General features: G+C 53.0%; 2 protein-coding genes across 2 annotated transcripts; one reads left to right on the top strand and one right to left on the bottom strand.

Annotated features, from left to right (window-relative positions):
• The first annotated feature begins 75 nt into the window (after positions 1–75).
• On the top strand, positions 76–2,993 carry SAC3D1 (SAC3 domain containing 1). The gene is made up of 3 exons (XM_068977160.1): positions 76–171; positions 341–921; positions 2,435–2,993. The coding sequence occupies exons 2-3, from the start codon at positions 348–350 to the stop codon at positions 2,935–2,937; spliced, it is 1,077 nt and encodes a 358-aa protein (XP_068833261.1). The 5' UTR covers positions 76–171; positions 341–347; the 3' UTR covers positions 2,938–2,993.
• NAALADL1 (N-acetylated alpha-linked acidic dipeptidase like 1) lies at positions 2,153–16,397 on the bottom strand. The gene is made up of 18 exons (XM_068977159.1): positions 16,198–16,397; positions 15,940–16,112; positions 15,737–15,858; positions 15,226–15,348; positions 9,805–10,088; positions 9,596–9,700; positions 8,450–8,535; positions 8,190–8,309; positions 6,219–6,304; positions 6,073–6,136; positions 5,920–5,987; positions 5,590–5,681; positions 5,418–5,508; positions 4,595–4,676; positions 4,341–4,511; positions 4,179–4,266; positions 3,980–4,072; positions 2,153–3,667 (listed from the first exon to the last, which is right to left on the bottom strand). Exons 1-18 carry the CDS (start codon positions 16,395–16,397, stop codon positions 3,481–3,483), a joined length of 2,235 nt encoding a protein of 744 aa, XP_068833260.1. The 3' UTR covers positions 2,153–3,480.
• Between the last annotated feature and the right edge of the window lie 1,747 nt (positions 16,398–18,144).

The following is an 18,144-nucleotide window of genomic DNA, read 5'->3' as shown; positions in this document are numbered from 1 at the left end:
CGGAAGGGAACTTTAAAGCGGTGCATCATGGGAGTGGTCTGACTATGGCGGTGCACTATGGTTGGGCTTTAGTGGGACCCGACCGTGAGGAACAGTGTTGGCGACGCTGAACTACAACGCAGAGGCTCTCGGGAGGCCTGCGCGGAGATCTGTGGGAGGCGACAGGACTCGGTGAGGACTGCGGCGGCCAGACGGGCGGGGGGAAGGTTCAGACCCGGGCGGGGAGGCGGGCCGGGAGGGGTCGGCCCCGCCTTCGCCAGCCTTGGCGTGCTCTCCCGCAGAATGGGGCGAGGGGCCGCCGCTGTCCGCTGGATGCTGAGCGCCCGTCCGTTCCCCCCAGCCCACCTATGCCCGGCTACGAGCTGCCCGTGGGCACGTGCCTGGACATGTGTCCGGCCGCCGAGCGCACACAGCGCGAAAAGGAGCGCCGCCTGCACCGCTTCGAGGTGGCGCCGGGCTGCCGCGGGGACCGGCCCCGAGCCGACCCGCAGCGCGCGGTGAAGGAGTACAGCCGGCCGGCCGCCGGGAAGATCCGGCCCCCGCCGAGTCAGCTTCGTCCGCCGTCCGTGCTGCTGGCCACTGTGCGCTACCTGGCCAGCGAGGTGGCCGAGCGCACCGATGCGTCCTGCGCGGAGGTGGCCAGCTTCGTGGCGGACCGGTTGCGCGCGGTGCGGTTGGACTTGGCCCTGCAAAGCGCGAGCGACGTCGAGACGGCGTTGGTGCTGGAATCGGCTCTGGCCGTGCTACTGGCCGTGGTGGCGCGGCTCGGACCCAACGCGACGCACGGGCCAGTGGACCCAATGTTGCTGCAAGCCCAGGTCCAGGAGAGCTTCGGTTCTCTTCGCCGCTGCTACGCGCTGGGCGCCGGCCCCCACCCCCGCCAGGCCACCTTCCAGGGCCTCTTTCTGCTGTATAACCTGGGTGAGTCAGGGTCCCCGCGGCAGAGCAGAGGCCGGGACAGTGGAGGCCGAGAAAGGAAGGAGAAGCTTTCAGACCTCACCAGTAGCTCCCTCTCCATCCTAAATGTCTCCTAAATGTGTGTCTCAGCCATTGCACAAGAGCCACTGAGCCCCTACATGAAGCTTCTGACCGGTTCTTTCCCTTCTCTGGGTCTCGGCTTTCTCATTATGAAAGTGGAGGGGATAGAGTTGAAATGGGACAGTTGAACCTAGATAGTGATTTTCAAGCTTTTTATTTTAAACCTCCATTTCAGTCAGTATTGCAAAACAGCCAAGAACACATATGCCAACAAATATATCTGAGATAGAAGGTTCAAGACTAGATTTTTTCCTGTGGATGGATGATGCTTTTTAATTAATTCTACTTAATTTAATGAAATGCTGTTGACTTAACAACCCACTCATGGGTCAGTCAATCCTAAAGGAGATCAACTCTGAATATTCACTGGAAGGACTGATGCCTGATGCTGAACTGAAGCTCCAACACTTTTGGCCACCTGATGTGAAGAGCCAACTCATTGGAAAAGACCCTGATGCTGGGAAAGACTGAAGGCAGAAGCAGAGGGGGGCAGCAGAGGATGACATGGTTAGATAGCATCACAGACTCAATGGACATGAATTTGAGCAAAGTCTGGGAGATAGTGGAGGACAGAGGAGCGTCAGACACAGCTTAGTGAGTGAACAGCAGATGGGTCAGAAGCTTCAGTTTACCCAAGGTCCCAGTGTTGTCATTCTCCTTGGAAGGGGAGAATTTGAAAAAGAAACTGCCTTACCAGGTGGACAGCTGAAGGTGTGGCAGAGCCAACTGCCAAACCTTGGGGCAGCTAGGGCAGTGGAGAAAGGGCTGGGCTTTAAGTCAGAAAACTTGGATTTGATTGGGTCACCTTCTTAAATATATATGAGCTCTAGGACAGTCTCAGGCGAATCATTAAATGATCACAGCCTCTTTCCTTCATCTGTAAACACTGCCTCACTTTATTATGAGGACCCAGACCATTTGATGGGATTCTAGAATCACTGGCAACAAATTCTGATAAGGATCAGGAAGGGGCTAAGGCTTAGGGAGGGTTCGCTTGCGTGGGATGGGGCATGGCCAGAGCAGGAGCTGGTGGGGGAGGAGTGAGTTGGGGGTAGGGGAAGGCCAGAGAAGGTGGCTGAAGATTCATGAAGGTGGGAGGGGAGGGGGGAAACCTAAGGGGATGGGCTTCCCAGGTGGCACCAGTGGTAAAGAACCTGCCTGCCAATGCAAGAGATGTAAGAGACAGGGATTCAGTCTCTGGGTTGGGAAGATCCCCTGGAGGAGGGCATGGCAACCCACTCCAGTATCCTTGCCTGGAGAATCCCATGGACAGAGGAGCCTGGCGGGCTACAGTTCATGGGGTTGCCAAGGGTCAGACATCGCTGAAAGGGGATGGCACGGAAGGTGGGCCTGCTCCCGGACTCAGCATCCTCATTCGGGCTTCTCACCCTTCCAGGCTCGGTAGAGGCCCTCCACGAGGTTCTGCAGCTGCCTGCAGCTCTGCGTTCCTGCCCGGCCCTGCGCACCGCCCTGGCAGTTGACTCCGCCTTCCGGGAAGGCAATGCCGCCCGCCTCTTTCGCCTGCTCCGGACGCTGCCCTACCTTCAGAGCTGCGCTGTGCAGTGCCACGTGGGCCGTGCCCGCCGGGGAGCCCTGGCCCGCCTTGCTCGTGCGCTCAGCACCTCCAAGGGCCAGACCTTGCCCCTGGGCTTCATGGTCCACCTGCTGGCCCTGGATGGGCCCAAGGAGGTACGGGACCTGTGCCAGGCCCACGGACTACCCTTAGATGGACAGGAGAGAGTGGTGTTCCTGAGGGGTCGTTACACTGAGGAGGGGCTGCCACCTGCCGGGACCTGCCAGATACTGGTGGGGAACAAACTTGGAGGGCGCACTCTGGAAGACGTGGTCATGGCAGAGGAGGAAGATGAGGCTGTGGACAGACCCGTGACCAAGATATGAAGAGGACTGTGTGGTCTCCCAGAGCCCCGAGACGGGCTGGAGCACTCAGGTTTCTTTTTTCATGATTCCTGCACGATACAAGGAACAACAGCTCGGCTTGATTTATTTGGGGAGGGCAGGGAGGAGTTGAGACGTGCTGGGGGTGTGGGGGAAGAGGAACCCAAACTGGACCATGCCCTGTCCACCCTGGGCCTTAGTTTCCCTGGTGATCACTGGGGGTGGCTCTGGCGGTCTCTGAGTTGACATCTAAGATTGGCATTGTGGGTCCCATCCTCACCCATCTTCACCAAGAGCAGTTGGTAGTTTTGCCATTCCCCTCATCCCTGTCTCCTGTTCACCTTCTGCCAAACAGGATCCAGCAACGGGGACATTTTCATCTGCGGCTTGTCACTCCCTTCAAGCGTCCACACTTGTGGGACCCCTCAGAAGTTTGAGAGGGTCCTGTGGTCGTGCCCCTTCCTAGCACGAGGGGAGATGGGGACATACTCAAAGAAAACTGGAGGGGGAGAGGGTAGGAGTGGGAGCCGAAGAATGAGGGTGGAGTCAGAGATCAGCCACGGGCCTCAGGGTGGCAGCCGCGCCCTCCAGGGCTGCCACCACGATGCTGAGCTGTCTCTGCACCTCAGCCCAGGCTGCAGGTTCGTGGCCTGTGTTCTCGGCCTGGGAATAGGCATTGGACAGGCCAGGGAACGTGGCCACAGAGCCGGTCCGGGGTGCCCAGAGCACATGGCTGAAGGGAGAAATGGAGAAGGATCAAGGTCATGCAGGGGCCAAGAGTGAGCAGAGCTTCAGCCTGCAACAGCTCCTGTGTACAGCTAGGGACACAAGCACCTCTCTGCTGGGAGTGGGAGGAGCTGTAGGCTCTAGTCCCAGGGTGACCTTAACTGACTTGCCTCCCCCCTCTTAGCCTGACTCCCCAGCCATCTCAAGGGACTGGGTTGTGCTCTAAAGGCCAGCAAAAGTGACATTCTCCTCCCTCGGATGGGTACCCACTGCCCAGCCTCATCTCACCACACCTCCCAAGAGCTTTGGACAGGCTCACCTGTAGTAGCGCTCTTCTGGGAAGGCTTGTGAGTTCAGGAAAGTCCGTTCCAAGAGCATCAGCTGGTCATTGATCATCCGCACCTGCAGGGGACTGAGGGTGACAAGACCCTCTGGTCACCCTACAGCCACCCAGCTGCCAGCCTGCATCCTGCCCTGCATGCTGCCCGCCCAGATACCTGCTTGCAACCCTTGCTTACTCAGAGGTGCCCTTTTGCAGTGTTGCTATGCGTTGGTTGAACGACGTGGCTGCCCCCTCAAACTTCTCCACCGCGGTCACCAAAGGTCCTGTGGGGGAACAGCCGGCATCTTAGCCCTGGGGGCACAAGGCTCCCCATGCCTTGATATCGGGATCTCCGTACCGAGGCTGATACTGTGCTGCTCCAGTAGGACCCTGAGGTTTTCGGCAGCCTGCAGGAAGCTGCGGAGGGTCTCGCTGTAGTCACTGACGTTAAGAGGCAGGAAGAGGCTGTCACTGAGCCGGAGAAGCACGCTTCCCGCAGTCCGGGCCACAGCCTGATGGCTGGTGAAACCTGGCGGGGAGGGCGATGAGGCCAAGCTCGGCCTTCAGCCCCGGCTCCTCCTGCCGCAGGAGACCCCTTGCCCCCTTCCTCACCAGGGTCCAAAAACTTGTTCACGTAATCAAAGGTGTCAAAGGCTGTGTGGTAGGTGGGGTAGATCCGGGCTGAGGTCTTGCTCTGAGGAAACAAGACCCACGGGTGACAAGCTTGGGATGAGAAGTGGAAGGAGTTCAATGTAGAGCCATTATCTCAAGTCAGTTGTCACCACACCTGTGAGGCAGGTTCTGGGGTTCCCACCTTACAGAGGTGGAAATGGGCTCAGAGAGGTTAAATGACCTTCCTGACATCGCACAGCTAAAAAGTGGCAAAGCTGGGTCAAGTGCCAGTTTCCTGTTTCACATGAAGGAGAAGAACCTGAGGCTGTGCCGTCAGACGGGAGAATTCAGATGCCAGCGCCACCACTCAGGAGCAGAGTGGCCATGGAGGGAAGAAAGGGTATTTTGGAGCATCAAACAGGGGAACAGTCTGGCACTCTGCAGCCCTTATCTCATTTTACCCTCAAATCACCCGTTTTATAGTGTTTTTTAATCTACTCTGAGACAAACGTTTTTTCACATTTTAAGATCTCTGAAATCAGGATGCTTCTTACAGTCAATGTCACCCTGCAATCAACTGGCCATGTATTTTTTCCCTTCTGAATAATGCATATCACAACAGTGCATCTGATACTCAGTGGTGTCTTAAATTTGATAAAATAACATAGATGAGGATGAACATGCTCAAGAGAGGTAGAGAAACTTGGTTGAGGTAGCACAGCTACTGAGTGATGGATTCAGTTTGCACAAGGAGCAGCCCGAGGGAGAGGAGGGGGCTAGTGGAGCAAAGTCCCGGGCTGGGGACTAAGGGGTGCCTGCTTACCCGGTCATAGGTGTAGGCAATGTCCATGGAGGAGATGCCCAAGAAGTGAATGAAGGGGGCATAGTCGCTGCCAGCGCCCAGAGTCCCCACACTATGGGAAGGAATATGGTCAGGCTGCAGGGTGCCCGGCCAGCTCACCAGCCAGGGGTCCCCATCCCGGCCCCGGGCTCACCTGGGGACCAGGCCGTACACGGAGCTGCTACGGTTGTAATATCGGATCCAATTGTCATAGATGCTGAGACCGCTGGAGCCCGGTGCGGAGATCTGAGTGGAGGGGAATCTAGTCTGCGGCTGGGCCCTCCCCAGGTCCAACAACCAGGCAGGTCCTCCGCGCCACCCACCAGGGTCTCCAGCCCTTGCGCAATCCTGCAGGTCCTACAAGGCCCTCCCCGCAGCCTCAATCCCACCCCCGGCCCCTCTCCGAAGTATCAGCTCCGCCTACCCCGTGTAGGCCCGCCCCCGACAAGTCTCCCACCCTGCTCCCAGCCCTTCCCCTTTCCACCTGTTTGGTAGCCGAGAAGACGACGCTTTGGATCGGGGGCGTGCCCTGCACCCTCAGGGTGGCATTGGCTGTGAGAGGATCCAAGGAAGACTCTTTTCGGGCCCTGTCTTTTCGTGTCCCCGCTCCCCGAGTCCTCCCCGCCGGCCCTCATACCAAACACCGAGATGTCCACGTTGATGTAGGCCACGGCGCGCTCCTGCAGCTTGCTGAAGAACTCCTGCCGGTGGACGCGGCCACGTCAGCCCCGCACGGCCCGCCCCGCGAATCCCCTCGAGCGCCCAGCTGCGGGGCTCACTCACCTCCGTGAATTCTGTGGAGCCGATGAGCCCAAACTCCTCTGCCCCCCAGCTGGCAAACACGATTGATCTGCGGGGACGCCAGGTGCCTGGGGAGGGGGATAAAGTGCTAGAGGGCAAGATCCCCCAGGTCTCGGAGTGGCTTAGGGGGGAGGTTGGGCATGTGGAGGGGAGGGAGGGCCGGAAGCCACAGGGCAGCTGGCGATTGGAGGTAGATCTTGGCACCTCTCCGGCCAAACCTTCGCTGAGGCTCCGCCCTCTTTTTACCAGGGCCTCTCATCTGTTGCGACACCCCCAACTTGGCCCCCACCCCCGACACCAATCTCCTTCAGTCCGGTGGTCCGTTCTGCCAGAATGCCCTGCCCCTCTCTTCTCTCTGGATGTGATGGTTGGAGATCCCCTAACTCTCTTTCTGGCATCTTATGCAAAACCGGCCCCTACTCCTATTCATTTGGTGATGAAACACTCACATTGACCTTAGAGCATTATCCATATTGAGCCAGTCCTTACAAGAAGGTCTTGAGAGACAGACTCTCACTGTTTCCACTGACGAAATGGAGCCACAAAGAGGTTTAGTGACTTGCCCAGGGTTACACAGCTGGTAGGCAGCAGAGCCAGAGTTCAAATTCAGGGTCTGGCTCCAGAGTCTAGGGGCTTAACCAAAGCCCCACATCGCTCTCATAGCCTCCTGCAGGCTGGCTCCCATCCCATCTCATGTCCTCACTGCTCTTGCCACAGTCCTCGGTCACCTCCTGGAAGCCTCGGAGCCCTTGCTTGCCCCTCACCTCCAGATGCCCCTCACCCTCCATGGCGCTGTGTGCTCTGGGCTGTACTCCCATCTCCAGGCGCAACTCAGTCCCCTTTGATCATTTCTCATCTTTTTGCTTTGAATCAAATTTTTTAAACGATGAAATGATTGTATGCTTGCAATGGAAGGTTCCCACACTTTTTTCTGCCCAAAATGCATAAGCTGAATCTAATCCGACAAACCGAAATTGAGGGACAGTCAACAAACTAAATATCAGGATCAGGAAAGAAAGAACAGCTAAGAAACTATCACAGATGACCCATGCGATGACTACACAGGCAACCTGTGTTCCTGGATTGACTCTTGGACCAGAACATTCTTTTGCTCTAAATGTTATCGGAGGGAATCCCCTGGTGGTCCGGTGGTTAAGAATCCATCTTCCAGGGGACACAAGTCCGATCCCTGGCTGGGGAACTAAGATCTCACATGCCTCAGTGTAACTAAGCCGTGCGCTGCACAACAAGAGAAGCCTGCACATTGCAACCAGAGAAAGCCCTAATCATTTTTGAAATTTATTGGAACAATTGGTAAAAAATGTCATTTTCTGATTCTGATCATTGTAGCGTGGTAATGAAAGGAAATGTCCCTATTTTCAGGAAATACACAGCTCTGCCACCTGGTGCAGCCACTCTTTCCCACCTGGACCCCCACCCCCACCTGGAACTGCCACCTCCCTGAGCTCTGGCTTCCACCTGGAAAGCCCGGTAGATATTTTTCCTAATAGCACGTTTCATAGTTGTCATTACAGTCAGAATTCTGGGGTTCTCTGGGGGGACGTCCAGTGCCTAGAGCTGGCCTGGCACACAGTAGGCATGGCTGAAGTGTTTGTAGACTTAACGACTGTCTGTCCCCCTGTCTCAACCAAGCTGAGACTCCCCAAGGGCAGAGCCTGGGCACGGCCTTGCCTGCGACCACAGCTGATCTCGCTTTACTGGAGGGGTGCAGAAGACCCTCAGAAGGTATTGCAAGAGTTCTCTGTACCGCACTGGGCTACTTGAGCGAAGCCAGAGCTAGTGTCATGCATGTCTGCCCCCAGGGCCCTCAGGCTTGGGCACAGGCGAAAGCGAGAGTGGAGGGGGTGTCAGCGCCCAAAATTCAGGGAGGACTGGGTTTAGGTGCCCTCTTGGGGAGCGAGTCCCTGGACCGGGGCAGGGCGGCCCGCTCACCCTTCTTCAGCAGAGTCCCCAGGACGCGGGAGAGCTCCAGGAGGACGGCAGTACCAGTGCTGGGGTCCACGGCCCCGTGAACCCAGCTGTCCCGGTGGTTTCCATATAGCACGTAGCGGTCTGGCAGGAGGAGCAGAGTCAGAAACCTCAGAGGAACAAGGGTGGGCGGGGCAGCCAGGCGGGGCCGAGGGGCCGTGGTCAGCGGTGCCCGGGGTTGGGCGGGGTTCCTGGGGGAGCCGGAGCCATGAGGAGGCGCTCACCTGGCTCCACAGCCCCTCGGATGATCCCCAGGACATTGGAGGAGTTGCGCAGCTCCAGGCGGTTGTGGACACTCACGTTCACCTGGCTGGAGGGGAACAGGAGTCTTGGCACCGCCCACTCCCCCTTCAAAATGCATGAAAACCTGAGGCCCAGAGTCAGAAAGAAACCTGGCAAAGTCACCTGCTTGGAAATATCAGGAGAGACAGCGAGGCTAGAGCCCAGCTCTTCTGACTCCAATTCTCCTTTGTACTCACTCGGTTACCGGACACTTAGTGTATGTCAGCATCGTACCAGCTCTGGGCAATGGCTGAGACAGACATGGACCCCACCCTCGTCGGATCTCCCGCTCCTGGAGCAGCCAGACCCCAAGGAAGTGAGCAACCGCAGACAGTGAAGGAGCTTGGGGGGACACTGAAAAGGTGCCTGGTGGCAGGTGGGGTGTTAGGGCAGGCCAGGAATGGCAGGGCTTGGGGAAGAGTGTTCCATCAGCCGGAACAGCAAGTCCAGAGGCCCTGATTTGGGAAGGAGCTTGGTGTGTCGGGGCTCCTCCAGAGAGGGGCTGGCTGGAGAACAGAGGTCCAAGGTGAGGTCGGGGGACTCCATAGAGACTTGTGGGGCACACAACTGATTCACAGGCTTCCCCAGGACAAGACAGGTGTTTTGGAATCAAGGAGGGGTTGGGAGAGAGGAGAAATGGAAGGGCCAGGCCTCGAAGTGAGCAGAGAGGAAGCCCAGGGTCAGGGAAGCATAACCGACTTCCGTGGTTGTCCAGTGGTAAAGAATCTGCTTTGCAATGCAAAGGATACCGACTTGATCCCTGGTCCAGGAAGATGCCATGTGTCGTCGAGCAGCAGAGTCTGTGAGCCACAACTACTGAGGCCACATCTACTAAAGGCCACATCTACTAAAGCCCGCATGCCCGAAAGCCTGTGCTTGGCAACAAGAGAAGCCACCGCAATGAGAAGCCGGCACGCCACAACTAGAGAGCAGCCCCTGATTGCCGCAATGAGAGAAAGTCTACGTGCAGCAACGAAGACCCAGCACGGCCAAAAATAAAAAATAAATACATAAAATTTTTTTTAAAAAAGAAAGCATAACAAGGGAAGAGAATGGGAGCGTTGAGGGAGGAGGGAGCTCCATCTTACCTGTCTTCTGGGAAGGTACCATTCGACCGGAAGCCTGGCCCCAAATTGTAGTCACAGCCCAGTCCTCCCTGCCAGTCAGCCGGCGCTAAGTTTCCTCCAAGGTTACTGCGGAGGAGGGGGAGGTCCTTCAGAGCAAATATGCACGTGGGGGTTGAAGTCGGGGGGCCACCACGGGAGAGTGGGCAGGAGACCCCAGGGCACAAGCTCACCAGAGAAGGACCTGTGCATCCTCGAAGCCAATGGGCTGAATGGGAATTGGGGGAAATCCAGAGGCATTGTCAGAGTTTAGGCGGAAGGAGGAGGGCGTAGCTGGAAGGTAAGGAGTCAAGGGGTCCCCAAAATACTCGAAGTAGGAGCCTCGCTCCACGCCCGAGGGAGGCAGGCACCAGGAGTGTGGGAAGGTCTCATTTGGCAAGCTCTTCCCGTCGTTGATGTCTTTGGGGTCCGTGTACACTAGCACTCCAATCACCCCGTACTTGGCAGCATTCACAGCCTGCAGGAAGCAGAGGAGGCTGTGTTTAGGGAAGGGAGGTGAAAAGGGGGCACATCTCACATCCCTCCTCTTCTTCCCTTCATCACTCTGGAAGCCAGTACAGGTCTGTCTTCCTACCAGCAAGATGACTCTTACACAAGTCACTTGTTGCAGTGCTGCTTGAGACAGCAGAAGACTGCTGAGTGTAGGCAACGGCTCATCGGTGGGACCGTTAAACTGAGGTACCCTGCAGTGGAGTAATGTGCAGCTGTATAATGGAAGGAGAATGTGCTCCTACACCCCTATTCATATCAGCACTATTCATAGTAGCCAAAAGATAGAAACAACTCAACTATCCATCACTGATGTACAGACAAGCAAAACTGATTATATAGCATGCAAACGTAAATTACTCAGTCTTAAAAAGGAGTGAAGCTCTGATATCAATGAACCTCAAAACATTGTGCTAAGTGAAGTAAGCCAGACATGAAAAGACAAATATTGCATCATTCCTCTTATGTGAGCTACCTAGAATAGGCTAAGAAAGTCAAATAGAGGTTACTAGGGGCTGCAGAGGGAGAATAAGGGTGTTAAATGGGTATAGAGTTTCACTTGGAACCATGAAAGCAATCTGGAAATGGGTCGTAGTGATGGCTGCACGACACTGAATGTTCTTAATTGCAACGTACATTTGAAAAACAGTTCACCGGGCTTCCCTAGTGGCTCAGTGGTAAAGAATCTGCCTGCCAACTCAGGGGACACGGGTGTGATCCTTGAACTAGGAAGATCCCACATGCCTCAGAGAAACTAAGCTCATGTGCCACACCTGTTGAGCCTGTGCCCTAAATCCCAGGAGCTGCAATAAGAGAAGCTGCTGCAATAAGAGAAGCTGCTGCAATGAGAAGCCACGCTCACTGCAACCAGAGAAAAGCTCTCACAGCAACGAAGACCCACTAAAGAATGGTTAACATAGTACAGTTTATGTTACATAGATTTTAAGTCAATGAAAACAAAACAATACGTTAAAAAAGCAGATCAAGGACAGAGTTTATGTACCACTTGAGAATGATCTCCAGGATAACTTTTTGTTTGGTTGGTTGGTTTGGGTTGTTGTTGGTGGTGGTTTGTTTTTTTTTTCCCAGGCTGAGTGGCTTTTGGGATCTTAGTTTCTCAACCAGGGATGGAACTTGGGCCCCCTGAAGTAGAAGCAAGGAGTCCTAACTGCTGGACCACCAGAGAATTTCCTCTAAGATATATTAAGATGAAAAGAGCACAGTTCAGAACAGTGGGTACTGTATGCTATTTTTATATAAAAAAAGAGAAAAAAGAATATACCTTCATATGTTCTTCTTCCCAAGGAAACTCTGGATCACATTCCATAAACAAATAAACAAAGCTATCTCTTTGGAGGGTAGGATTATGAGAAAACTTTTTTTTTTTTAACTGAGAGTTTCATTGTCTGTATCATTTTACCACACCTGTTCCCCTTTCCTTTTTTTCCCCACCAGCTCTTATCAAGGACACTTCTTTTACGTATGTATGTACATGTGTATTTATTTTTACTTCTTTTAAAATTGTGATGAGAGGGCTTCTGGTTCAAAATGGTGGAGTAGAAGGATAGGCACTCATCTCCTTCTGTGAGAGCACCAAAATCACAACTATCTGTTGAACAACCATCCACAGGAGGATGCTGGAACCCATCAAAAAAAGATACCTGGCTTCCAAAGACAAAGAAGATGCAGCAACGAGAGGGTAGGAGGGCACAATCACGACTAAATCAGATCCCTTACCCGCCGTGTGGGTGACCCACAAACTGGAGCGCAATATACCAAAGAAGTTCTCCCACTGTTGTGAAGGTTCTGAGCCCCACGTCAGGCTTCCCAGCCTGGGAATCTGACAAAGAGACTGGGAACCCCTAGGGAATCTGACCTTGAAGGCCAGCGGGATTTGATTACAGGAGTTCCACAGGACTGGGTGAAACAGACTCCAGTCTTGGAGGGCACAAACAAAATCTGTGGGCACCAAGACCCAGAGGAAAGGAGCAGTGACGCCACAGGAGACTGAACCACTTGCTAGTATTGCAGGGTCTCCTGTGGAGGCGAGGGTCAGCAGGGGTGGGGACACTGGCAGTAGCACTCCTGGAAGGGCCCCCTTCATATAAGCTGTCTTGGAGGTTGCCATTAACTCTATCATAGAGCCCATAGGCCCCAGGGCTAGGTCCTCTTAGGCCAAACAACTAACAGGGAGGGAGTGCAACCCCACTCATTAGCAAAAAATTGGATTAAAGCTTTACTGAGCACAGCCCTCCCCACCAGAGCAAGACTCAGTCCCTCTCATAAGGAAGCTTACACAAAACTCTTAGCCTCTTCCATCAGAAGGCAGACAAAAAAAGATAGAAGAACCACAATTGGTTAGAACAAAAACCACATTTCAGAAAGTTAATCAGGATGAAAAAACAGAAAGTTACATCCCAGATGAAGGGACAAGATAAAGCTCCAGAAAAACAATTAAATTCAGTGGAGTTAGGTAACCTTCCAGAAAAAGAATTCAGAATAATGATAGTGAAGATGATCCAGGATCTTGGGAAAATAATGGAGAAGATGCAAGAAACTAGAAGAACTAAAGAACAAAAAACAGATGAATAATACACGAGAAAGAATCAATAGCAGAATAATTGAGGCAGAGCAGATACATGACCTGGAGGATAGAATATGGAAATCACTGCCAGAGAATAGAATATAGAAAAAAGAATGACAAAAAAAAAAAAAGAAAAAAGCCTAAGAGACCTCTGGGACTACATTAAAGGCACCAACAATTGTATTATAGGGGTCCCAGAAAGAAATGAAAGAGAGAAAAGACCTGAGAAAATATTTGAGATAATAGCTGAAAACTTCCCTAACACGGGATAGGAAATAGTCAACCAAGTCCAGGAAGCACAGAGAGTGCCAGGCAGGATAAATCCAAGGAGGAACCCACTGAAGCACATAGTAATCAAACTGTCAAAAATTAAAGACAAAGATAAAATATTAAAGGCAACAAGGGAGGAACTTCTCTGGTGGTTCAGGGGCTAGGACCCCTCACTCCCAATGCAGGGGGTCCAGGTTAGACCCCTGGTCAGGGAACAAGTTCCTACATGTGACAACTAAGAGTCTGCATACAGAAACTAAACATTTAAAAACCAAATACTGCAATGAAGACTGAAGATCTCATGTGCTGCAACTAAGACCTGGGGCAGCCAAATAAATAAATATTAAATATATATCTAGTTTAAAAAGCAACAAGGGGAAATTGATAAATAACATACATGGGGACTCCCATCAGGTTATCAGCTGATTTCTCAACAGAAACTCTACAAGCCAGAAGGGAATGACATGATATATTTAAAGTGATGAAAGGGAAGAACCTACAACCAAGAATACTCTACTCACCAAGATTCTCATTCATATTGATGGAGAAATCAAAAGCTTTCCAGACAAGCAAGAGTTAAGAGAATTCAGCACCACCAAACCAGCTTTACCACAAATGCTAAAGGAACTTCTCTAGGTAGGAAACACAAGAGAAGGAAAGGATCTACAGAAAATAAACCGAAGACAATAAAGAAAATGGCAATAGGATCATACATGTCAGTAATAACCTTAAATGTAAATGGATTAAATGCACCAAACAGGAGATATAGACTGGCTGGGTAGCATACATGTGCATGTATGCACTTCCACTTACTACATCACTCTGCTTGACCCCCCAAATTGTGTGTAACTATTTTATATTGTTAGAAAGTTAAGTCACTCAGTCACGTCTGACTCTATGTGACCCCATGGACTGTAGCCCACCAGGTTCCTCTGTCCATGGGATTCTCCAGGCAAGAATACTGGAGTGGGTTGCCATTTCCTTCTCCAGGGGATCCTCTCGACCCAGGCGTCGAACCCAGGTCTCCCACATTGCAGACAGATGCTTTATATTGTTAGGTTAATCATATTCTCATTATGGCTTGCAATTATAATCTTTTATTTTTTTCTAGCTATTGATTCTGAAAACTGATAAATATATTTTACTATTGCAGAAAAAACTGATGAATACACATAACATAAAATTTAGTATCTAAGTGTACAGTTAGTTCAGGGACTAGATCCCACATGCCACAGCTGAGTTCACATTCTGCAGCTAACGAGTACCGCGTGCCACAGCTAAGACCCAGGACAGCCAAATAAATATGAAGAAAAAAAAGAGTGGCATTAAGTACATTTCTATTACTGTGCTACCATCACCTCCATTTATCTCCAGAACTCTCTTCATTTTGCAAATTTGAAGCTCTTAACCCACTAAACACTAATTCCCTATTCCCATCTCTTGTTATGTACCTTTTTATATTCAAAATAAGTAAGTAAATAAACATTTAAAAACCATAGACAGGGCTTCCCTAGTACTCCAGTGGTTAAGAATCTGCCTTGCAATGCAGGGACACTGGTTTAAACCCTGGTCTGGAAGATTCCACGTGCAGCAGAGCAAGTAAGCCCTTGAGCCACAACTGTGGAGCCTACGCATCGCAACCACTGAAGCTCGAGTGCCCTGGGGCTGGTGCTAGACAACAGGGGAAGCCACCACACCGCAGGGAAGAATAGCCTCCTACCCTGCTCCCGCAGCCAGAGAAAGCCAGCACCAAGCAACCATGACCCAGTGCAGCTTAAAAGAGAATAAATAAATAAAATAATAATAAATAGCAATAGGCATGGAATCCTCTGTCAAAATTCTGTATTGCAACGAAGCAAACTGGTGGGTGGAGGGGACAACAGGAGGGATTTAAGTCAGATATTCAGAGAACTTCACAGGAGATATTCACAGGAGAACTTAGACTTCCAGAATATGAAAGCTGAAATTTTCCCCCAATTCCTTTATTTCCCAAGGCTCAGGGATGTTGGGAAAGGCACCCACGGTTACATAGCACATAAGTATTCTTTGGGCCTACCCATGGACTAGAACCTGGGTGGGCGGAGTCCCATAGCAGCCATCGTGGGTGGAAGGAGGAATCACCCTCTTCTTCTGCCCCAAGCCCAGGGCTTGGTGCCCCACTCAGCACTGCTCATCCCCTTCCCCTCACTCCTCCTGTCCATTGCCAGCCCCTCTCTCCACCCAGCCCCTTGCACTGGGGGCTGCTGCTTACCTTAGCCCCGCGCCCTACACCCCCATAGCGGGTCAAGACGATGCTGTCTTGGAGTTTGACTCCCTTGTTCTGTAGTTCCTTGAAGTCTTCTTCCGAGCCCTGGTTGGCATAGACGAGGGGGCCCTGCTCCCAAGAGAAGGTGACTTGAAGCCAGGCTCAGGAAAGAAAGGGAAAGGCTGAATGGCAGGATGAAGGATTTAGATCCCGTCCCCCCACCTCACCCAGAGCTTCTCAGCTCCCCAAGACCAAGTCACACCTGGTTTTCTCTGTGCTCTGTGTCCAGGTACCCTGTATCAGGCCAGGCCTGGAGCAGGGCCCGTTAGTGTTTGAATGACTAAGCGATGGGCAAAAGGAGTAGTAATGGAGTGTGGAAGCGAGTACATTCTGGGTGGGGGCTGAGCCCCAGTTGAGGCACTTCTCTTCAACAGCCCCTGGGGTCAGGATGGGAGCAGCTGAGGAGGGAACCAGGGGGAGTTGGGCCGGCAGTGGGGAGGGGGCATCCCAGGCCCACCTGTGGGGTTCCCGGGGGAGCATAGGCAGCATACGGCGGCACCACGTTGGGGCCCCCCTGCTCCCCAGTCAGGTTCTCTTCACTGTGTCGGCAGGAGAAGAGGATGGCGCCAGTGGAGTTCACTGTCGAGAGAGGGCAGTGTCGGGGCACAGCCGGCGGCTCCCCCAGCCCACAGGCATCCCGGAGCCAGAGCCGGAACTCACCCACATCCACACGGTTGGGCTGCTCCTCGCTGGGGAAGGACAGCAGCACTTCGTACTCAGTGGTCCTGGCTGAGTCCAGGCCTGACTCCGGGTCCTGCCAGCGCTGCAGCAGCAGCTGCACCAGCGCCTCATCCCGGGGGCTGGTGGCCAGATGCGGCTCCTTGGAGAGTTCTCTGCAGGGTGGGCGAGAGAGGGGTGGGTCCAGGGTCAAGGAGGGGCCTCTGGCACACGGGAGAGGTGCAAAGGCAGGCCTCTGACCTAAGGTTCTCCCGGATCCTGTTGGCATCTAGCTGTTCTATGACAGTCTTGAGGATCTCCAGGTCCAGGTCCTGGGAGGCTGAGGCACTGGGGGCTGGCGAGTCAGCCCCCTTGGGGATGGCAAAGTGACCCACAATGATCCCCAGCCCCAAGAGGGCAGCGGCCCCCACCACCCCTCCCAGCACCTTCACCCACTGCATCCTGTGGGATCTTGGCCAGCTCGGGGGCCTCCTTATAGACGGGGCCTCCTTATAGATGGGGCCTCAGATCCAGTTAACCATTATCTAATATGCGGCCCTGCCCTTTGGTCACTAGCTGGCAGAGAAAGGATGGGACGTCCCAAGGAAGGGCCAGGAGCTCCTTACATCCACCTCGATTTCTGCAATATTCACTTGGAAGAGACCCCCGAGGGGGAGCAGATCCACGCGTGGACACTGAGGCTTGGAGATGGGCAAAGTCTCACCCGCTGTCTGCCAGTAAAAGAGGCCAGGCCAGGACTAGAACTCAGAGCCCCTGTCTCCAGAGCAGGGCTGGCCCTGCTGCTCACCATCCCGGCCTCTGGTTCCTCGGTGTCACTCGATCTCTAGCCCATCCAGCCCTGGCTCCTTGCGTAGGTTTTAAGTTCAAATTCCATCCTTTGCTAGACATTAGCTCTATGACCTTAGACAATTCACTTAGTGTCTCTGAGCCCGTTTTCTTAGCTGTAAAAATGGGATAATATAATAGAACCAATTTCACAGAACTGGGGTGCTATTTTTATTAAACAAGGCCACATCTGTAAAAATGTCTAGCCTGGTGTTAGACCCATAGTGGGAACTCAGTATGTTTTAGCCATTTCTGCCTCATCTGAACTCCCTAAAAATGCTAAGCCTAGAGCTAAGGGAAGAAGAGAGACCCAGAACTCTCTGTATCTATCCCGCAGGGATCTGAGCTTACGGAAGGAAGTGGGGCCCTTAAAATGAAAACCGTTGTAGAGGATGCAGCTGGGGAAGCCCACACTTTCTTGATAAGGTGACCTCCTCCTCCTCCTCATCCCCTGACTGTATCAGGAATCCATCCATCTGTTCATGCACCCACCCCATTTATTCACCCATTCTCCCATCCACCCATCCTCTGCCCTCCCCTCCATCCATTCATTCATTTATTCATTCCTTCACTCTTAACTGCCAGCATCTTTCATTTATTCAGCCCTATGCCAGACCCATGCCAGGCTCTGGGGAAGCCAAAGTGCCCAGGAACTCAGATCCAGCAGAGGAGCCAGACAGGCTTTGGGTTCAACCATGTGGTGAGCACCCCTATAGAGGGGAGGACCAGCGTGCTCCCAGTGGAATGAATGACAAATTCTGTCCAGAGGGGAACATTTGAGGGGATCTTCCAATGATAAGATAGTATTTGGCATGCAGAAAAGGCAAGGGGCAGGCCATCCATACAGATGAGGATAGGTGGAGAGGGAGCCACCAAGTACTTAGTGTAAGTGTTGAGACTCTTTCTGACTTCAAAGAGAGCCAGGAAGGGCTGGGAAGATCCCTGGGGCTCAAATGTGACTCCTTCTACCCTCCATGGCTTATCCTGCCTTGGGATTTTGTCCAGCCAGGCTGCAATCTATTGATCGGCCCAAAGATGCCTGGAGATCCAGGAGAGCTGGGCATGGTAGACTTTGTGTGTGTGTGTGTGTGTGTGTGTGTGTGTGTGTGTGTGTGTGTGATTTCACAGCACCCTCTCAGAGCAGAGCAGCCCCCTTCCTACTGCTTACAGCCCCATTCACCTGTGCCATGGTGCCCACCTCCCTCGTGCTATTGGTCAGGTGTATTAGCACAGTAGCTTGTCAGGACTAGGGGTGGGGTACAGTGTGATCAGGGACTTCAGGGAGGTGCCCCAGAAAGCCAGGTATTGGAGAGATGATTATCAGCACCCAGCAGGTGATCTTATCGGTAGCCCATCAGTGTG

This window comes from Capricornis sumatraensis, chromosome 8 (assembly GCF_032405125.1).
Source record: "Capricornis sumatraensis isolate serow.1 chromosome 8, serow.2, whole genome shotgun sequence".
NCBI lineage: Eukaryota > Metazoa > Chordata > Mammalia > Artiodactyla > Bovidae > Capricornis > Capricornis sumatraensis.
Note: the sequence above shows the minus strand (reverse complement) of the source record. Positions and strands in the feature narration are given on the sequence as shown.